Source organism: Drosophila simulans, chromosome 3R (assembly GCF_016746395.2).
Source record: "Drosophila simulans strain w501 chromosome 3R, Prin_Dsim_3.1, whole genome shotgun sequence".
NCBI lineage: Eukaryota > Metazoa > Arthropoda > Insecta > Diptera > Drosophilidae > Drosophila > Drosophila simulans.
The window spans coordinates 13407813-13425425 of record NC_052523.2 but is presented as its reverse complement, the minus strand read 5'-3'; the positions used below and the strand labels follow the sequence as shown (position 1 = coordinate 13425425).

The window sequence follows — 17613 nt, the reverse complement described above, 5'->3', positions numbered from 1 at the left end:
ATCTTTGTTTGCTCCAATTTTTCTGTTGTTATTTTTCCCGATGCCCGAGGCAATTTTATGCATAATTTTCGGTCAATGCCTGACAGTTTTTGTTTTTTTTTTGTTCTTGTTATTTTTGCTACCGATTTTTTTAGGCTGTCATTTTTACCTGCGGCGGCCATTGGCCATTGCATATTTTAGGCCGGATTTAGCCTAATGCGTTGAATATTTTTCACTGGCCTGTAAAGTGTTTGGTTTTATATTTATTTGCGGGGGGTCGCTAAATCGAATTTTCCGTTGTTGGCATTTTCCTTTCATTTCAGCCGTGTTTTTGTTTGTTCGTATCTGTTTGCCATAAGTTAGGTAAATGACTTCGGGAAAGGAAATGAGGTTCATAAGCGGTTTTTTCAAGGGGTCCGCACCGGTTTTTCAGGAATTCAGATTGAGTGTGCTTTTTTGCTCTGACTATGACAGGCATCCGTTAAGTTTCTAGGAAACGGAAAGCACTTAAAAGATTAAAGAATACTTGTTAATGTATCAATTCGCGGAAGGGACCTTCGACAATTACATATTGGTTTCAAATTATTTATAATTTTTACAAAGCTTACTTCTTATTTTTTATCTGTCTTTTCTACACTATAAGTAAGGATTCCTTTTATTAAAGTTTCAGTTACCTGATAACAAACCTGCTTTAACTGTTGTGAAAACAAGTGATTTACCCCAATACTTGTACCTTTTTATGTTTCATAAAGTTTTTCTAAAAACATGAAGAGTGTATGTTTTTTGATCGTTTTATTTATTTCCCATACATCATTTAATACAATTAACAATTCACATACAATAATTAAGTTTACTTGCCATTGATTGTGTGTGTTCCTCTTTTTCTGTGCTCAAATATTCATGTGTAAATTTGTTGATATTCAAATTTTACTCCTCTATTGAAATAATTCTGACATATAATCGTAGTTGGTAGCAAATGTTACGTTCATATACCTAGATATTAAATTATTCTTCATAGTTTTCATTCAGTGTTGATTTTTTGGTTTTGCATTTCCGCTGGCTTGCTTGTTCACACATAAATAAATGTTGCATTACACTTATGTAGGAAATGGCTGGGCTTCCTGCTCGGACCTAGACTAATTCGATTTCGACTATATACAAATTCAACTGTTGCTGCCTTGGCTTGTTAACTTTTCACTTGGCTCGAAATCCTGCGAATCGCCACATTAATTTTATTTGGCGCGTGTGTCTATCTTTCTCTTAATTTCTCTTAATTTTTGAGTGTCTGCACTTGGAGGCAAATCCCGGAAACTTAGGCCAGGAACAGAGCGCCAGTCAGTGCCAGCCACTAACTCTGGGTGCTGTGCCAGCGTAGAATGTGGACAAGGCTCAGGAGCCAGGCGGCCAGGGAGGCTGAAAAACACAACAGAAATGTTTAATATTGCACATAAGTAAGTAATATTAAATCCTTCTCAGAACTCAACTCAACATATTCTGCTGAAAACTAGCGCAACGAACACTCGAGGAGGATATTTCAGGATGAACCTGCTTGCCAACTCACCTGGTTGGCCGGTCATGCAGGATCCGTTCTCGGTGAGTCGCTGCTTGGTGCCGGCATCCTTGAGCGCCAGGATGGTGGCCCGCACCCTGCTCTCCCGCCTAACGGCTGCCAGTCCCATGATGTCCGCCGTGCAGCGGAGCTCCAGCATTTCGCTCTTGCTGATGAACCGCTGGTCGTCCAGGTGGAGTCGCAAGTGCAGGTGGCTGGCGAACAGGTGAAAGCCGTCCACGTTGCGTGAGACTTCGTTGATTTGCGGCTGCAAACTGTGCCCAGGTGCCTGTGGCCGGAAGCAAACGGAAACGGAAATGGAAATGGGGAAAAGCGTTGGGTTTAAAAGCCGAATTGTGCACCACAAGCGGGCGTGCCTTTCAGACCTCGCACAGTACTCTCTGTCAACATTTGGCCAAGTTCGATGGCCAGGACCAGGCTGGCTTAGCGACTGGGCCAAAGTGCTCACCAAATAAAAAATTAGGTTCCTTTTTTTGCACTCGAAAAAATAAACACAAGTGAATCAACTCAGCCAAGCATCATAAAATAAAATGATAAAATAATTACTTATAATAATTATTTATAATTTTCTGCTATACTTACCGTCTTATTGTTAATATACCACGTTAACTTGGCCATCGGACTTGTCATCTCCGTACTGCAATTTGCCTCGAGATAGTCGTGATATTTGTAGGCGTGTCGCACGCCCGAAATGAACGGATCGAATTTGGGCAGCACTGAAATATAAGTTTAAATTATAATAAACAGTAGTTCAGGAATATTAGGTTGTAATCTCCACTTTGTTACAATTGCAATCAAAGGTCTCGAATTTAAAATGACTGCATGAGACTGTCCAGTTAGGAAAATGGCATAAAGTTTCCCATCTCTGGTGGCAAAAGTAAATTTGTGTGCCCAACTATGCCGGAAAATGCATTATGCTATTCGGGCACCAAACTTATCCCAATTAGAGAGCCCAAAGTCGGGTCGAAATCCGAGCTTAGTTGCCACCACAGAAATGGATGCTACATGGGGAAAGTGCCGGCTGCACTTTCGGCAGCACAATTACCGACACGCCAACAGCAAATATTTATTTGAAGTGTTAATTAATCTTAACAAATAATTGCCCAGGACAAAGTTTTTTGATGAAAACAAGCGTAATTTAGTTTATGGCGAGTGCCCCCCTTTTCCATCCCACCTCCCACTCCAAGCAAACCAACCACAATGGCAACAACAAATCCCGAATCCAAATGAATGTTGTTGTGGGAAATTTGTGAAATATGCTAAGGACCTCCAAGGCCTCCAGAGACAATGGACGGTGGGGATTGGGAGTGGGTGTGGCTATGGCTGTGGGTGGGGCATCAGAAGTCAGGCAGTCAGCAGGACTGTAAACTTTTTAATTGACTTAATACAAACCACTTTGGTGGAAAGTTTCTGACCTGTTTCAAGTACAACTTACGGGTCGGAGGACTGACGGACCAACGGTCCGACGGACGGAATCCGGAGTTGAAGTTGATGATTGCGGCCATGTTGTGCCTGGTGGCACGCCCCCTTTGCCGGTTTGCCGCCCCCAATTGTGTGACTTGCATTGCGGGCGAAACAAAAGCAGCAAAAATGAAAATTCAACGAAAACAAAGCAATCAACTAGGGTAAATAAACCAAAAATGGCTATGTTGTATACCCGAGTGCCAGTAAAGCACCAGAAACCAGATTGAAAAAATACACACACCAAAAAGTAGGGGGAAACCCCCTCGGAAAACCAAGAAATACAAAGCAAAGTCCGTCTTTCGGGGGCAAAAATTGTATTGTTGGTATGCTAAACGAGGCTAAACGAGCAAAAAATGAAAAAAAAAACTGTTGAGGATTGCCACTCTAAACAGGTGTAACCATTTTCGAGAGTGAGTTTATTTTAAAGGGAAATCTAACCTCGAATGATAAGCCACTTTCATTAAATGTCAAAAGTCAGAAGGGAAAACTGGACACAAACACTGGAAATTGAATATTTAAAATTCAATCAGTTCTTTGAGTTTTTGGTTACTCCGTAGGGATATCGTAAGGCCAAGAATTGTTTAATTTTTATAATTATACAATTTATATTATAATTATATTCAAATATTTTCTAAATTTATTATTTATATTCCACAATTTTTTAACGAATATTGTATTTGCAGACCAGACAAATGCTAAGACTTTACATATATAAATTTCTTTTTCTGATATATTCCTTGTAGACTATTTGCACTATAAGTAGTTTTTCGCTCTTTCAACACAATTTTCTTTCAGTGCAAAACGGGAAAAAAAGAAACTAAGCAGCTTGTCCCTGGAAATGCGGCAAATCTCCGAAGTAATTAAGTGCGGCTCAGTCACCGTTTTATGGTCAGTGTGTGTTGACCGGCAGGTCCAGGCATATCCTGCCGTATCCTGGAGTATCCAGGCGTATCCTGACATTTCCCGGCCCACTGTTGAGCTGTGCAAACTTGGCAAAGTTAATCAGTGTGATGACACACGGCACGCAGCTAAGCGACAAAATATATGCCCGGCAAAAGTTTGAAGCAAACCTCAAGCCCCTGGCCTCCTGATCCTGTTTTCCAGGGTTCCGTGTTCCCGTGTTTCAGTGGATTCCCGTAGCACTGTAGCCCTCTACCCGAGCACCCCCGTATCCGGGTATCCCTGCTTCTGGCATTATCAAAGCGTTCTGGGTGATGGCTGTTTGAAAATCGAGAGGCAGAGCATTCGGGCCGATGTTGTTGTGACAAAGTTTTAAGGTGGTTACGATGGCGATGGCACTTTAGTGACAAAATTCCCAAGTCGATTGTTGGTCTGTCAACAGCTTCGCCTTCATTGAAACAAAAAACAGGCGACACCAGCTAAAACTACGTGCATCCAATTCCCCCTTCAACCACACTTTCCCAAACACTTTCCCCGCATTTCCCCAGCCTTTTCCCCGCACTCCCCGCACACGGACACATTGTTCCGCCCAAAGAGGACTTTAAACTTTGCCGCTATCTCGTTGATGAAGTTTGATGCCATGGCTGGTTGGCTTTATTTCGTTGTTTTGGCTGTTGCCCCTCGTGGCATTTTCTCGTTTTTCTTTTGGTTCAGTTCATTTTTTTTTATAGTTTATATGTATATAAATTAAAATGTTGTTATATGCCAAAGGCACTCGCCGCTCGGTGGACAATGCAGCCACCATGGCCATGTGGTTTGTTCGCCCTTTTATTATCTCAGCAAAAGATTGTTTCTATATAGCATATATGAATGTTATAAAACAGATAAGAATATTGCAAAGGGTTGGAGCTTTAATTACTTATTTATTCAAAACCCAAAACCCTAATTGCAACTCATACAATTTGGCAAAGGAATCATTTGTGCACCTTTTATATTGAGATACATTCTACTCATGAAACTCCATTTAATGTCAATTCTGCTGCTGCTGCTGCTGCAGTTATTTCAATATTTCACAATTCCAAATCAATCACCATAAATCAGAAAGAAATAAATAAATGCCAACTAATAATCGAGCAGTATTGTGAGAGAAGAAAGCCAGGGAAATTCGATCGGTCGATGGTCGAGGGGAGAAAATGAAAGGCGGAAAAGGGAAATGCCATCCACGTTTCAGTAAGCTCGTCCTGCAGACTGGCACTTAATCTAGCCACTGGGATTTCCATGTACAACCACTTGAGCATGGCTTACTTTGTCTATTTAAGTACGCTGAATAGATAAAAGTCAAATTGACATGCAAATAGCGAGCACACAAACAAAACAGTCTGCCCTCAGCCAAACATCCAATTAAAGACGCAATACAAATACGAAAATGCGAATTCAAATTTGATTGTTACGCGTAAACAAATGCCTAAGTGCGCATTATGCAAATCAATATCTCTTAAAGTAACGTCAATAAATAAGCCGCCCACAAAACGAAACCCCCCCTAACTCGAGGCTCCAAACTCGAGGTCCTGGGCCATCCATCCATTTAGCATCTATGTGGAAGCACTGGCGGCTACAAAAGGAGAGACAAATCGCTGAGCGGCAAAATTGCGACAAATAAATCATTTTGAGCCGCATAGAAACTAGAAACAAAAGACATAAGCAGGCCATTTCCATTTGGAGCCCGAAATCAATTGATTTGAATTTCAAAGTAGAACCAGCCCAGCGACCAAAAGTCTGACTGACTGTCTGCCTGGCTGACGATTTCTCCTGGCCGCAATCAGCCGCAGAAAAGGGGGAAAACGGGGTATTGTTACACTTAGAAAATATTCTATAGTTTCTTGTTTTCACACAAAATGCATAGCCTTTCGTTACAAACACAATATATGTGCTTAAAGTTGAAACTAGACCCTTTTCCTAAGAAAATTCAAGAATGTTCCAAAATGAACTTATATCTCTATTTTGTAGTTTTAAGAACTGAATATTTTTTAAAGTATAACCCATTTTTTCCCAGTGCACCGCAGAGTGTTGGGTGCTGGGCGGAATCATCGTCATGTACGCTGCCAATCAAAGCGAAATCAAAATGGTGGGCGATGCGTTGCCAGCGGCTTTTGGTGGTTCGATGATGGTGCGGTGATGGTTCTATGGCGCGATGTTGCGATGGTGTGGGTGGTGCGGTGGTGCGGCGGTGCGCCGTTGACGTTAACAAACCCAACTACAAGTGCCACAAACGAGTTAGTCCTGGCATATTTGTTGTATTTTGTGCCATTACCCTGGTTTGTTGTTGTTGCGTAGGCCCAGCACGTGACAACGGCAAACGACCGCGCATTGTAGATTATAAATTGATTCGTACAAAACTCACAATTGAGTTGAATTTGTTCAGCAGAGCGGCAGGTGCAGACGCAGCGGGGCATTCGGCCATGGTGTTCACTGTACGGGCTGTACGCTTTTCGGGATGCTTCGTTCGTTCGGGATTTATTAACAATCATTACTCATACAAATGGCTGACGCGTGTCACAATTTTCCAGCGCTTATGCGACGCCCTTTTCAACTGCCTACTGCCCTAGGTTCGTGACCCTCTGGCGCCTCCTGCGCCTCCTGCTGCTCCTCCCGCGCTCTCCGCCCCATTTATCCGTATCCGGTAATCCGTGATTCCCCCTCCACCCCCACAATCCGACCGGAGAACACTCCGCCGGTGTGGCATTGATAAATGGAAAGGAGTTGCGGACTGAACTCCCGACCCCAAATTCTACTGGCCGTGCAAGGACCATTTATAATTTTATTAAGTGTTTGCAAAATTGCACATAATTTGTTGTCTTTCTGTTGCAAAACATAAATCAAACACAGCTACACAAATGGCACGGTGGCAAAAGGGGGCAGTGGACAGTGGGAACTTAAGGATTACTTATCAGCTTATATATATATTGTGATTTTATTAAATAATATAATGTAATCATTTTTGTTTAACTAATAATGCAATTTAATTTAAGGAAGCTGGTATTTAACAATCATTTTTAGGGGGTTTTTGAAGTGTTCTTGCCCACTGTGCGCGGATCGAACTGAACTTTTGCTGCACCTACCTCCGACTGTCATATTGGCCGTCTGATCGATCAGCTTGAACTCGGGCGCATCGCCGGACACCTCGCACCTGTACTGTCCGGAGGAGTGGGCGGTGAGCTTCTCCAGCTCCACGTTGCAGATGAATTGATTGCAATGCGGCGAACCGTCGGCGATGGTGACACCTTTAACGGGGAACCAATTTGTTGTCGGCGGTGTTAGAGGCGAGTATCTGAAAGGAAAGAGGTGGCAATAGGGCGTTAGAAAGAGACAGCTCGAGTGCTGCGCAAAACCGATACCATGAAATATTGATGAGGAAATCATCCAAAAGTACAAAAAAATATATATATTTTGGCTTCTATTTGCTTCGCTACAGCTGCAGCACTCGTCGAGTTGTATGCACATTTTGGCAGGGCTGTCGATTTTATTATGAATAATATGCAGTTCCACTCAACTTCGTATTGTCTTCGGAGCTCAGATACAATTCAAATTCAAAATTCCATTCATAGATGTGTGGGGAATGTTGCATTTGATTACAGCAATTAGCGTTGCAATTGTGGAAAATCGTTTTCGATCGCATCGAATTTGAATTTTGTTTCAGGGTTGTGGAAAAAGATAAGGGAATGTAAAGGGAAGTGCCAATCATTTGGAATTTTAAATCATTTTATTTTAACTATTGATGTTCTAGATATAAGTTGCACTGCGATATTAACCAGAAGGACCATCATTAAATCCGAACTTTGTGTGCTTTCTTTGTCCACGCAATAACCAAATGGATTGTTAGCTCGATTTGGTGCCCGTAAACACTCAATTTAACAAATAGAAAAGCACGGTCGAACAAATTCAGAATTACACTCGAAGTGCGTGTATCCTTTGTGGCGTTTTTTGTTACAGATGGAAGCAACCGCAGTGTCAAATGCACATGAATAATTGAAGCCGAGTGCGAACCGCACAATCAAAACGTTCACACAAAAGCGTAATTGATAAGAGCCAACTGCCTACGGCAGTAAATTACTGGCTGCTAGTCCATACCCAGAATCCGCCCCCTTCTGCGCCAATCGTCCTGACCTGCCACGCCCACTCTCACGCCCCTCGCGAATATGTCAAAAACACTCATTTTGAACTGGGCAAACCAAAGCGAGTGCGGTGGCCAAAACGCATCGAACTTTTGTTGCTGGGGGCGTGGTTCGCAAATAGCTCCGAGCTAAATAAATCTAAATTCAAACATTCTTACTAAAAATATTATCTAAAAAATATAAATAAATTTTAATCTAGCTTTTATTACAATACAAAAGATATAAAGTCAAGAAAAAATAATATAAACGAACTTTTAGTACAAGTTTATACTTAAGTTTCATGATGAAAAGAGTTTAAGTAATATAAGCGTAAGTGTTTTTACCAAAGTGGGCGTGTCCGACCATTTGGCAAAGCCCATAAACCGTTAAATGGTTCTGATATTTGGCATAAATATCACTTTTTTGCCACCTGACCTCGCCATATACATATGTAGCGGGGCTTTAAAAATCAATAACCAAAACATTAAAAAAGAAATGTAATGCCCAAACACACACCTTTGTTAAAAATTTCACACTCGATTAAGTCCCGGATGGAGAGCACGGATCTGAGCTACGGTCGTCCTGGATATATGCACATACATACGTGGATATATGCGCACCTATATGCGGCAATGCAATGTGCAACAATTAAGCCAGTTAAATAAAAAGCCCTCTTCGCACATATTTGGGCCCGATATGGCAGCGTCACCTGGCCGCAATTGCAGGCGAGCCATAAAAATCCATTTCAATTAAGCATTTAAATTAGTTGCGACACTTTCAAGCGACCCAGCCCACGGCCATTATTTTCTTTTTGTTTTTATTTTATTATTTTTTTTTTTTTTTTGGAAGGTGGTGGGAATTTACTTTGTTGCGGGCAGTGCTGCAGTTTCATGACGTTTTCAATTTGCGCCATAAAATCTGCATGAATGCGCCGGCACATTTCGCAACTCCCAATCTCCGGGGCTCCCTGGCGACATTTTATTATTTCAAACTGAATGCCGAAAAATATTTTGATGGTGCGGGGTAGGAATGGGTTCGTGTTCGGCTGTTGCCAGCTCAAGAGTTCCAGTTGGGAATGGTGGGAGAAATTTTATTTGGTCTACGGCCACAGCCGATGGGTGGGCTCACCTGAAAAACTCGAGGCCATCCTTGTACCATTTGACTGAGTTCAGCGTCCGATTGCCCATCGCGTAGCTGCAGAAGAGTTTCGCCTTTTGGGCCACGTCGATAATGCGCGGGACGGACAGGTTGGACAGGTGCAGTCCCTCCGCGGGCACAGGAGCCATTCCTGCAACGACAGAGCCACCAGTGCAGCCATTAGCGAAAGGAATTGAAGATATTTTACGATTATGTTTCTTACAAGCTAACTTAGATAATATTCCTAAATTATTCTTAAAATAAGTTGTTAATCTATAGACCATTTTACCTCCATACCAATTCACATCTATAAAAATATTTATAATAAGTTAATCAAGACATTTATTTCCAGCCAGATATTTATTTACCTTTTTTGTATTTCTGTATTTTTTTGTAGGTGATTATTGAATAGCCTATGATGTATTATGTGGAGATTTGACTTAGCTAAATTATAGCCAAGTTGGCAGCACTGAATGCATCCTGAGCGGAAACCGATTCCATTGGTATTATACGGTAAGCTGTCGATAAGTGCGAGCTTGCAACGTGGGCGGAAAAATTGGGAACTCGAGTGGGGAAAGGGCGGTTTCACCTGCACATGAAGAACTTAAAATAATAGATTTTGTTTCGTTATCCGCGCGGATTTCATTGTTTGGTAAGTGATTTCTTTTTTGGATTGCGAAATACTCACACAGTAGGTGTGAAAGTGTTTCACAGAAAAAAGGGAAAAACATGTATATAAGTTAATCATTAGCTTATTGTTCTTGAAATTCAATAATCTTATTTTGTATTTATTATTCACACATTTTATTTGCCGTTTTAGTTATTCAATAATTTTTAAGGCATTTAGGAATACATCACTTGGCAGGCAAACAAGTTCTTTAAATCATTTAACATTTTTGCCTCTCTGTATGTCCATTTTTTCTCTTTTTTTCGAAAGGCAGAGGTGCCAAAAAGGTCGCCATCGTTAATTCCTTGACTTTGTGCGCTGCTGACCCGCCGTTCGACCTTTACGCTTTCTCACTTTGTGAGAGGTCAGACTTTGCGCATTTTAATGCGTTTGCTTTTATTTTTATTTCGCGTCGCCACATCCATTATTGCATTTGAGCCCGGCTCGCAAATGCAGGCCATGAATCAAATGCCCGACCCGTCGGCCGACGCGGGTATTAATTAAGTTTATATTACTTGGCCAGATAGTAAAAATTGTATAAACGAACCAGCCACGAGTGGGCAGCGCCTTTCCCCCCTTTCTCCGGCTGTTTTTGGGTCATGTGAACTATGAACTTTGGCTGACCGACAAAATAATTAGCCCGGACTACGGCCATCTCTTTCGCAAGGATATACATCCACCAGTAGCTGTCCTTTTTTCACACGCTGTCGCCGGAAGCAACAGTTTTTCGTTTGTTTATGGGATGGCGCTTTTCCGGCGGCCAGGGACGAGTTTTAATGGCCCCTGGGACAACGGCTTGAACGTCGGCTAATTACAACAAATAACAGACAAACAGAAATTAACTTATGTGCTACATAAATTAGCGATGTAATATGACTTTTTCTGGGCACCCCCGCAGGATGCCCTGAATTTATTGCCACGACAACTACGGGATGATATTCGTCCCAAAGGACCAAAGTTGACTAAGCTGCGTGACACAGTTTGCATTGCTAACAACTACTAAAGCATTGGGTAAGTGAGTAATTTGTTTATTAATTCTTAAGTCCTGGCACCAATCAACTACATTGGTTTCAAGGCTTTAATGCAAATAAGCCCAGTTTGGCAGAGAAAATTCTTAAATATAATTAGACATTGTTCCACTTGGTAAACGAATGTAGAAATCCGTTTATAATTTGCATTTATCCGCAAGGGCATTTGACATTTGCTATTTTGAATATTTGCATACCTTTGTTTATCAGTTTTTGCCATCGTGTTAAATATTTTTTCTTCACCATTTTTTTTTTTTTTTGCCATTCTGTTGAATGTTTTTTTGGTATGCTCGTTTGCCATTTGTAATCATGTTTTGTTTGCATATGAAATTAAGGCCAGATGACATGTATGATTACGTCGGGTTCGCACATCCCTTTTTTTTATACCTTTTTTTTGTTGCTGATTCAGCGGTGGATTACATTTAAACGATTTTATTGTTTATGTCCGTATGTCGTTAAGCCCGAATAGTTTAAATTGCCGAGCGCTTAGAGCAATTTGCCATTCGGCGCAATCTTCTCGACAAATTGCTTTATGTGCGCATCCTAGACACATTACTCATAATGACAGGCGAAAAATTCGATTAGCCTGGAAAGCAATTAACATGCAAGCCGCACAGACATCCTTGAAAGGAGGGATATTAACCCTCTACTTGCCAGGTTTTCTGATGATAGCGATAGTTTTCTAAGCACAAAATATTACAAAGATATTTGATTTTTACCAAACAATAAAATAAGTTATCTTTATCTAAGCGAAAATATTATAGTAAGCTTGTATGAAATACTCTTATATATGAAATGACTTATATGGCACGCAGGTTAACCAGAGGGTTAAACACATAGTATCTTCAAAAATGACTAGGACTATTCATGCTCAACTTGCCCACTGCTTGAATGCTCCACTTTATCTCCGCTGGCGGGGGACGCGCAGAAATCTCGCATAAGCCTCTTTTGGCCAACTTTGCTTTGGCCGCTGATGCTCCAGTTGCCCTTGACTGATTGTCGGTCAGTTAATATCACTCAAGCATGCCCTGGCGACGAAACCCCGATGACAGACAGATAGACCGACAGACCGGCAGACAGACAGACAGACGGAAGGACGCACAGACAGCTGACCATGTGAGCCCGGCGATGAGTTGGCCAAAAAGCAGAGTATTTGGCTCAGGACCCTCAGCTCACATGCGATGAGATAATGAATGCGTTGACGTTCAAGGATTTAATGTGCCGAAACAATGATGAATTAGTGACGAGACAGAAATTTCTCAAGCGCAAAATAATGAGCATTAGGCTGTTGGCTTGCCGTATCCTCGAGGACATTCATGATGGCCGCCCCGTTGCGGACATTTGGGCCATTGTGCGGACAATTTGCTTTGAATTTACTTGATTGCCGGACGGAATTTGGCGCCATTTAGTTTTTTTTTTTTCATCTTCAACAGCGCATTAAATTTACAAAACAGAATTGGAAATTTAAAGCAGGCGCAGGGCTATTTTCAAATTTAAATCGTAATGAATATCGCTGGGCAGGGAAACTGAAAGATATGCTGGCTGAAAGAATTTATCTTTGTCATCGCAGTTGACATTGACATGTGGCACTTTTTTTCTATGATACATTAATTCGGTAAGTGTTCCTTAAGAACACTTTAAAATCATGTTACTTAAATATGCTAAGCTGTGCCTATACCCAACTATGATTTATGATTGTTTTTCCCTACAATACAAATCAAACCTATCGAACATTTTCATATCACCATTAAAACGGATTAAATGACCATTTCAAATGCTGAAATATCTCGAGTTTCAACATTCTCAGCTCCGCAAAAAGGTCTCTGTTTAATTAGCATTTGCTTAAAAGCATTTCCTTTCCTCAATTCTCATTTGGCATCCGACAGATGCTCCTCCTGGTTTTCGTAATTTTAAAGAAAACGAAAAGTGAGAGCTTAGTTACATGATTCGTTACGCCCTGAATGGAATGCATATCTCGGAATTTTCTTGTTAGTTTTATGCTGAGCCACAGCCAGGTCTATTTTCAGCTTGTCAATGCCCTCTGCTCCGGCAAAGTTGCCTCAGTTTGCCCGTGTCCCATTTCCATCTGCTACCCATTTCCATCATAATTTTTTTCTCAACATGTTATTGCTGCTGGTGGAGTTCCGCACATTTCATCTTGGTTACATTTACTTTCCCTTTCCTCCCACTTTTCTTTTTGTTCATATCAGGCCATATATTCTTGCTTCACTTTAGTTAACATTTTTAGTGGCTTTCGGAGGTGGGGCAAACAACAAAAGATTCATCATCTTTTTTTTTCGCTTCCCGAATAGTTTGCTGGTGGGACTTAAAGCAGGACTTTAACGTTGAGTATCAGATGGTAAAGTGTTTTATGTTGTTATTTTTTCTCCTTTGTGAAGAGTGTATGCGAGCTCCTGACAGTTTTATACACTCGGGAATTGGTGGGGTTTTAGTTTTTGGGGCTGGTTTTCCCGAGCATGATACGCCTTGATGGATTGCCTAGGGCTTGTTTTCTGGCATGCCTTCGATTCCGAAAGGTTATCTCTCACTTCTCCGCTGATTAAAGCCAGCGCAGAATGAACTGAACTGTTCTAGAATTATGCATAAATTGCGAATAAATATGTAATCAGATGAGCAACTTTCTGCAGCTGCTCTGCAGCTAAAAAACTGCATACTCGCAACTATAAGATGCAGCGACTCGACACTTGATTGCAGTAGCAAAATAAAACTAGTCAAGGTAAAATGGGGTGGGTGCGGAAAATGTCGAGGGGCATGGGGGCGTGGCAAGGATCGAGCAACCCAGCCGGCAAGTAGGTAATAGTTTCAGGTAAAAGCCTGTAAACGAGCAAAACTGGCACAAACGAGCTGCAAGTTGAATGCAGACGAAGATGACGATGATGATGGCATGGAAAAACTGGAAGAAAATGCTGAACTATACCCTCCGAATGGGTAATATACCTTGCGAAATCAAATGCATCAACCAGAATGTAGAAATGTAAAACAAGAAAATATTAAAAATGTAGTAGATATTCTAAAACACTAACATATAAACACTTAAATCTTAATACGTATCAAATTATACTTATGATCCTAAGTAGACAAAGAAGTTGAAAGCCAGATGGAAATGCTCGAGGTAAGCGTATGAAGTGAGTGGATAAAGGTGGAACTCAGGATGGCCAGAGATCCTTGGCAGCTGTGGCAAATGCAGCTCTAGTCGCTGGATATAAAGCCATTCAGTTGGAAACTGTTTGCCAGTGCCAAGTTTACGGAGTCGGGCTCAAGGAGCAGCCACTTGCCCAGTTCCATTCGGATATCCATTCGCATTCGCATTCCCATTCCCAATATCCCACTTCCACTTTTATTTATTACATGGCGTATACGCAATGCAAATATTCCGCAATGCATTGTTTATGCTCCTGTTTCGCTTATACTTTTTCACTCAAATATTTGTTCATTTTTTCCATCTTTTGTGCGCCGCTATTTTCGCCGTCTGACAAATTCGGTTTTTGCTTAAATTTATTTCCGTTCTGTGCAATTTTTGTGATTGTTTGTTCTGCCTTTTGCATTTTGCAACTTTTTTAATCATTTTTATAAATTCAGCGCTGCAGTAACCTTTTCAATCCGCAATCTGACGCTGCCATTCTTGGCCTTCCTTTTGCTTTTAATTAAAACGAACTCTCAATACAATATGCTCGGCTCTGCGAGTGCGACGCTTGCCTTTTTTGTTTGCTCTTAATTTTCCTCCATTTCTTTCTATATTTTTTAAAAAAATTTTTGCGGACTTTTCCTCTTGTTTTTTCGGCTTGGTTTTTGCTACCAGTAGATTTCCCACGTCCCATAGTTTTGCTTGTTTCTACGGTCTCCACAGACGCTGGGGTTTATTTATTGTGTATGTGTGTGTATATGGCTGTATGTTTGTTCTTTTTGGACAACAAAAAGTTGCAAAACTAAAATTAGTAAACTGGGCGGAGCCAAGAGTTGCGAGTGTGATGCGGTGGCCTAAAAACGGAGGAAATGGATCCAACGGAAAAGTGTGCCAATTGCAAAAGTTATTGAAATTTAAGAACAGCTCACTAGTCTGACACATTTCAATCTTCGCATTTGTTCTAAAAGCTTATTGTTGTTCGAGAAACTTGTTCGTATCAAGCGAGACTTACCAATGTCTTAAACAAAGAACTTTGAAATTGATTTAAAAGAGCACTTTTATATAAACTGCTTGATTATTATTCATCTATAAAGGCAACATATTATTTTAATAGGTCTTTTTGATTGATTTTTTGAATAAGTTCAAGAGCTAAACTGTTGGCCAAAATATCATTAACGGGTGGAAAACAAGGAGCGGGAAAATCAAAATAAAGGCAGAGAAGAGGACACTTCACCTGCCACGAAGGAGTAGCGGCCAACTTACACGGAAAACTGCAACAAACACTCGACGAAACTTTTCTCATTTAACGTCGACTCAAACTGAAAAGCTACTCAAAATCTATTTGAGTTTCCCGCGCTGCCAGCGAGTTTTTGCAATAGAATAAAAACCATTGGACACTTTTGCAAAACTAATAACAAAATATTAAGTTTACACAAATTCGAGCCAAAAAAAAAAAAAGGTCGAGCAAGAGGTAAAAACTTTGCGCACTCGCCTGCAATTGACAGCCATTAAAGTTGTCCGCCTTGCGGGCCAATATCAATTTTAATGTTCATTTTCAATTGCAGCGTTTAGGGCGAAAAACTTTGCCAACGCATAAATATTTTCCTGATTTTTTTCCCACAATATTTTCTGTAGCAAAGCCATAAAAGTCGAAACGAAACATTGGCCTGCCACTGCATCTGCTGCGGAATTTGAAGAGGGGGACCAAAGGGAATTTCTGTATCCATAAGATACTTTCACATCAGCGCAAATGTCGTCGCATAATGTTTAAGAAAATATATATTTTTCCCATTCGATGCAATGTCGCTGCGTTGTTTTTTCCTCATCGTCTGCTTATTTTGCCAAAGTCAAATATTAGCTGAAAAGTTGAGAAAGTTTTCTCAAGCAATTTTGCGCTTACATTTTACGGAGAAGCAGCAGCATCCCGGCAACTTCACGCTGGCTCCTGGTCTATCTGTCAGGCATTTCCCTCGGTTTTCCTCATGGCTTTTCCTGGGATTCCACTGGGCTGCTGCTTTTCCGCAATACCTCCCCCCGCCCCATTCGACCCCACAGATCTTTATCCCGAGCAGCTGCCTCGGCATCCTTCTTGCGTTTCATTTTCCCCCAAAGTGCATTAAAAAATATTGTTGCTGCATGGTCGGATACGAACAGCGCGTATCATTTTTGATAAAATTCATGGTAATTGTTTCAACTGTGAATTTATCGAAGTTTTTCATGTTACGCACAAAACTTTGCCAAAGCTAACCACTGAGACTTCTCCGGCAGCGAGACAAGGATGAGATCCGGAGATCCAGCAGGAGGAGTTGGCATTGCTTTTTATGGTTCAGTGGGGAGAGATGGAGGAGCAATGGTTTTCAGGCGGATTGAGTGGAGAATGGATGCTTTTGACATCGACACGGCATTGCTGTCAGTTAGCTGCCTCAGTTTGACTCCTTCATCCACAAACCAAAAAGTCTGCTTCAATAGTATGTGGTTGGATGTCTGGGATGAGAGAAGAGGAAATTAACTCTTTAAATTTAACTCCGCTTCAGAGGTTTTCCCAGAGCAGAAAGTGCAATAAGTGCGGGCTATTGAGTGTGAAACTTGGAAAATAATTAAGGAGACTTTTATGAATTGGAAACCTTTGTCAGTTGCAATATTTTCAATTACCAAGAGGTTGTTGAGATAAATATTATTTAATATTTATGCATAGTGTCCACACCAATTGGTGGTAAAAGTTTTCGAAATCGAAATTAAATTTCTGTTTAGCTATTGAGCAAAGCTTAAGTCGTTTGCAGTTTTTATTACATTTATTTAATAGCTCGTGACATGGGAATTAATACATAAACTTAAGATAAACTGAAATGAAATATTTTCTTAAGAATTCGATGCACGAGTTATTATTTTGCTACTTTTGATATGTCGTAATCTAGCTCAGAGCACCCGAAATCCATCTGAACTGTCACACTTGCCACATGCAGAACCGTTTGTTTAGTTTTTGGTCAGACAGCAGCTCATGTGCTACCAAGTTGCATATCTGTGTCGTAGATCGACTCCCTGGTGCCAGTTTACTTTGATCAGAGTTTATCAGAGGGAAAGACCCTTACGGCCACATCAAAAAGAATAGTAAAGTTGGAAGTTTTAATTTGGAAACCCAAAACCCCCAGCAAACTGTCTCAATGCACAGGGCCACAACAGTTACATTAACTTTTGACCTTATCACAATAAAGCCAATAGAATCAATTTGGGCATCCAAAGAAAACAACAGGGTGATGGCGATGGCACGGGCGAGGGGCAGGAGCAGCGTTAGATGGAAATCAAATGGGAATGGAAATGGAAGCAGTACCAGGAAAACGGAGTTTGTCTCGCTCACTGGCAGGACACACAAACAATTGTGTGTATCATTGCCAATAAAACAAACACCCAAGGTTCAAGTTTTTCAACCGAACTTGTGTACTTTTGCATACAGATGCGTACTTTTGGGGCTCAGGGTGGTCACCACACGTATTCTCGGCTCAGGGGAACTGAAAATGCTTTTAAAAAAATATCTCTAGCAAAAGTGTAGTGCGAGTGCACTAGGAAAACAAAAA

General features: G+C 41.0%; 1 protein-coding gene across 2 annotated transcripts in view; it reads right to left on the bottom strand.

Moving 5' to 3' along the window:
• Positions 1-754: 754 nt before the first annotated feature.
• The window catches only part of LOC6728307, a 37333-nt gene continuing 20474 nt past the window's right edge, over positions 755-17613 (bottom strand). For both annotated transcript variants that reach the window (XM_016176830.3, XM_016176828.3), the window contains exons 3-7: positions 9193-9352; positions 7033-7241; positions 2132-2265; positions 1541-1817; positions 755-1392 (exon numbers count right to left, since the gene is read on the bottom strand). In XM_016176830.3, coding sequence (XP_016034942.1) covers positions 1328-1392; positions 1541-1817; positions 2132-2265; positions 7033-7241; positions 9193-9352 — 845 coding nt within the window. In that variant the 3' untranslated portion in view covers positions 755-1327. The remainder of the gene's footprint in view (positions 1393-1540; positions 1818-2131; positions 2266-7032; positions 7242-9192; positions 9353-17613) is intronic.